Source organism: Micropterus dolomieu, linkage group LG03 (assembly GCF_021292245.1).
Source record: "Micropterus dolomieu isolate WLL.071019.BEF.003 ecotype Adirondacks linkage group LG03, ASM2129224v1, whole genome shotgun sequence".
Lineage (NCBI taxonomy): Eukaryota > Metazoa > Chordata > Actinopteri > Centrarchiformes > Centrarchidae > Micropterus > Micropterus dolomieu.
The window spans coordinates 13,773,114-13,778,071 of record NC_060152.1 but is presented as its reverse complement, the minus strand read 5'-3'; the positions used below and the strand labels follow the sequence as shown (position 1 = coordinate 13,778,071).

The following is a 4,958-nucleotide window of genomic DNA, read 5'->3' as shown; positions in this document are numbered from 1 at the left end:
CATCTCAAGGGGTTTATCCTAATAAATAAATTTGAATAATTTGCAAATTTCTTTTTGTTGGATGACTCATACAGCGAAAACATACTGCAATTTTAATAAACAGGATTATGCAGTAAAAAAAATAAAAACATAATATTCACCTTGATGTACTAACCTTCATAATGTTCAGGATCCACAGATCAGCAGGTTTTAGTAAAATCTAAGTTTGGGATCTGCTGGGATCAGCAGCAGTCACGGTCACTAGAGCACTGGTTTCACTGGCTTCCCTCATGTCCTGCTGTTGCTGATATCACAGCCAACTGGACTGACAGCTTACACGCACACCCCCACATGATTCTGCCAGCCTGACATCCAGGCTCTGTGTTGTATTTTACTGTATCAGACTGCAGTGTAGTAACTGGTCTTCACATTGTCCCAAAGTCAAACTGCTGGGTCATTTTTACACAGGCATGTGGCCAAACATTGTTCAAACCCTCAGAACTTTATTTTAAATTATAGTCCAGATCATCATGTTTCCAAACACAGAAAATATCCAGTGGTTAAAGGAATATAGTATTGTACTACTTAAGTACAATGTTGGAGTACTTTATGTATTTAAATTTTCTGCTCCACTACGTGTGTTGAAAATATTTCAACTGTTTTTTTTTTTTGTTAAATCAACTTGTTTGTGTCCAGGTGTGCCTTTAAAACACATTATAGAAATTAGTTTTGGTAACACATATCTTATACAAACACATAGCGTGTGTAGAATTATATATGTATAAAAAAATTTAATATTGTTGATGTGCATAGAGAACATGCTGAAATAGTCCTATTACACTTCAAGGATAAACTGGAGGCTGCTTTGGCTCTGATGGACAGAGCTCCTGAACTCATCAACGAGCCCATGATCACCGAGCTCTTCCAAGGTCATACATGAAGTCACACACAAAGAAACAAGCACAAACACACATCATGCAATTTCAATTTTATTACACGTGCCTCTTAACACAATAGTGGTCTACTTGGTTGATGTGATGCTTTTGTTTTAATCATGATCATTGAGCTTTTTTGTTCTCATATCATTTACCATTAGCTTTGTTATCTGCCTTCAAAGTAAAGTGACATGATGTTACCGACCTCCATACGATCATTATGGTCTTTGAAATGTGGCCGCATTTGTGTCCATCCTGTTGACACATCAGTGGTGCTGAACATGTTAAATCATGTGTGTACAATATTTCCAACATGTTGCAAAATCATACATCATGACCACATTTATTCCACCAAATAATCCCAGTTTCACCTGGAGAAATTTGCCCGGTAATACAACAATAGAAATAATGCTATTTGGACAATCTTTAATCTAACCTTAACATTAAAAAAAACGGGCTCAGACTTACATGCTTGCAATTTTCAACAGCTTTACTTAATGGTTCACTAGAAATAATGACCCCATGTAATGACTGTAATGGTGTTGCAGAATTTTCATAGTGGCCATGCAGGTTTTAGGGTTAGTTAGTGAAATGCAGATAGACCTGGTGATAGCAAAGAGATATACAGGGATTAGGGACTAGATCATTTTCACTTCACTTTTAAGGTGACACAATCATTTCAGATCAGTGTGACAAATGTGTTCCTTGTCCAACAGTGAATTGAACCTTAAAGCACAACCTTCCCTTTGGAATACTTGACCTGCAGTGAAAGTCTAAATGCTCGCCTCACTCTCTCTTTCTTACCTGTCCTGTATTCACTTATCCTCCCTCACCACCCATTCATTCCCAATCCCTCCACATGTCTCCTCCTTCATAGCTGGGCCATATATAATGGTCATGCCACAGGGATTTCACTTCTCCCCTTTACTGTTTAAGGTTAAGACTGAGACACTTTCTTCTTTTTTGTTAATGTGTTTTATAGTATTTTTATTGTGAAAACAATACAACTGAACACAATGGTTACCAAACTAATCCAAGTTGGAGGCCTAAATGATGGCATAATTGACTTAATGTTTTTTTTAATTCACTGCTACGCTTTCTGTGCATTCTTTAATGTGGATCTCACCTTTCGTTTCTTTCTTCCAGTCGAACATCAGGTGTCAATGACTTCGTGCCAGGCCAAATCTGCTCCGAGCAAGCTCAACCGTTGGTGGAGTCAACTGAGGGTTTGCCTTCAAAACAACGAAGGTTGGAATGAGATATTGGATGAGAATTTTCTGCCCTACACCAAATAGTAAGAAACTCACAGAAGATGCCATTTTCCACTTCTTTCTACAATAAATTAGATTGTGTTTAAATTAATTATTTGCAGGTGTAGAGCCTAAACTGTAACCGATAAATATATCACTTTCTTCTATCCTTCTTCCCTCAGCATAAATGACAGTCCTCTCTTCTATGCGGCTAAAGAGAACAGTGTTGGTTGCATCAAGAAACTTCTGAGTTGTGTGTCCACTGATATATTAGAGAGAGGTAAGGCTGAACTGTGAACTTAAACTTCGGTGTCTTGTTATTTCAGGGTAGTGAAGTGTCAGTTGGAATCTGTGAAATTGTAATCCTCTCACTCAGGTGCTCTTGGTGAGACAGCTCTTCATGTTGCTGTGATGTACGATAACCTGGAGGCTGCTGTTGCTCTGATGGACAGAGCTCCTGAACTCATCAATGAGCCCATGATCACCAAGCTTTTCCAAGGTCACACATGAACTCACACACAAAGAAACAAGCACAAACACACATCATGCAATTTCAATTTTATTACACGAGCACAGGATCACAGGTAAAGTTATCAGCTTCACAGTCAGCAACTAAGAAATAGAAGACTTTAAGACACAGACTGAAATCACATGATTGATGTGAAGAAAAAGAAGAAGAAAAATGAATTAGTTTAATTCATTCAGTTCCTTGAGTTTTGCTACATGTGGACTTCTAGATTGCTAGCACCTTTATTTGACACAGACACGTACGTACCAGCTTTGCAGATCATGCATTCTGCTTCACACACACACACACACACACACACAAACATACATTTTATATTACAACAATAATTTTAGTAAAATATTACAAGGGGAACGTGTTGCTCTCCAGAAGAGAGGCAGCAAAAGGTGCAAATATTTGCATATCTGGCTAAATCTAAATCTGTCTACGGCAAAAGCACAATCCACCTGGAGGAGTAACTAGTATAAATGTGTGTATTAGTGCAATATAATAACAATAAATGAAAAGTTTAATGTTAGTGTAATACTAATATATTTATAGGTTACACTTCATTTGGCTTATGTCTGCCTACAGATTGTAGGCCTTTTTGTAACATTTCAACAGCTTATTAGTTGAGATTCCACAATAAAACCATTTTCTATCTTGTCAAGGTTTGAATAGGGCTAATGTCAGTGTATTCATCATTATAATTTAGGATAATAGTATCACATATTGCTTACTACAAGTATAATTTTAATTCCAGATACAGCTGTTTCATTGTGGGATGTTGTCTCTTCATGAAATGCTTGTGCAAGAAAAATGCTCTACACTGTGGTTAGTCTCCAATTTGTTAATGTTAAGTGCTAACTTGTTAATAATCATAACCACTCGTGCAGAACGAGTAGAAAACAAAAGTCAAATCCTGGACATTTTGGGTGGAAGAAAAAGAGGACATGTCTGGGAAAAATAGTGAATAGTTACATTTAAGAGTTAAGATGGATTACGTAGTCTACATGTTAAGTTTATTACACTTCTGAAGGTGTCAAATGTGATAACATATTACTGGACAGTAATTGAACTTATTTTCAGTGAGGTTTTCAGTGACAGCAAATATGGAGATATAACAGCATCATAACCAACAAATGACAATGACTTTGAACATGATAAATATAAAATTGACTTAATTGTAAACAATTTCTTTCACATATATTAATGCAAATTAACAGTTACCCAAATTTCACTGGGTTTTTCTGTGAAATTAAAAAGTAAATAAAGATACTCAAACTGTCAAACTGGAAAGACTCTTTCATAACATTAATTTGTCATCTTTTTTATTTATTTTTGTGATAGATTATTATTCATTTATTTAATCATTTATTTAAAATAATTCCAAAGTAAAGGACATTAACTACAGTATTATTACTTGAAGCATTTAAGTATTTTCATTTTGGGCTACTTTATACTTATCTGACAGTTATAGTTACTGTAGTGTTGTGTAGTATTGCTACTTTTTTAAGTAAATGATTTCAATATTTCTACCACTGGTTACACATACAGTGGGTACGGAAAGTATTCAGACCCCTTTAAATTTTTCACTCTTTGTTTCATTGCAGCCATTTTCCAAAAATCAAAAAAGTTCATTTTATTTCTCAGTAATGTACACTCAGCACCCCATCTTGACATAAAAAAACAGAAATGTAGAAAATTTTGCTAATTTATTAAAAAAGAAAAACTGAAATATCACATGGTCATAAGTATTCAGACCCTTTGCTCAGTATTTAGTAGAAGCACCCTTTTGATCTAATACAGCCATGAGTCGTTTTGGGAAAGATGCAACAAGTTTTTCACATCTGGATTTGGGTATCCTCTGCCATTCCTCCTTGCAGATCCTCTCCAGTTCTGTCAGGTTGGATGGTAAACGTTGGTGGACAGCCATTTTCAGGTCTCTCCAGAGATGCTCAATTGGGTTTAAGTCAGGGCTCTGGCTGGGCCATTCAAGAACAGCCACGGAGTTGTTGTGAAGCCACTCCTTCCTTATTTTAGCGGTGCGCTTAGGGTCATTGTCTTGTTGGAAGGTAAACCTTCGGCCCAGTCTGAGGTCCAGAGCACTCTGGAAAAGGTTTTCGTCCAGGATATCCCTGTACTTGGCCGCATTCATCTTTCCCTCGATTGCAACCGGTCGTCCTGTCCCTGCAGCTGAAAAACACCCCCACAGCATGATGCTGCCACCACCATGCTTCACTGTTGAGACTGTATTGGACAGGTGATGAGCAGTGCCTGGTTTTCTCC

At 36.9% G+C, this 4,958-nt stretch overlaps 1 protein-coding gene across 1 annotated transcript in view; it reads left to right on the top strand.

The window, feature by feature from the left end:
* The first annotated feature begins 2,077 nt into the window (after window positions 1-2,077).
* Window positions 2,078-4,958, top strand: part of LOC123968301 (transient receptor potential cation channel subfamily V member 5-like) — an 11,956-nt gene continuing 9,075 nt past the window's right edge. The window contains exons 1-3 of the mRNA XM_046044961.1: window positions 2,078-2,208; window positions 2,347-2,444; window positions 2,541-2,663. Of these exons, the coding sequence (XP_045900917.1) occupies window positions 2,078-2,208; window positions 2,347-2,444; window positions 2,541-2,663 (352 nt within the window). The remainder of the gene's footprint in view (window positions 2,209-2,346; window positions 2,445-2,540; window positions 2,664-4,958) is intronic.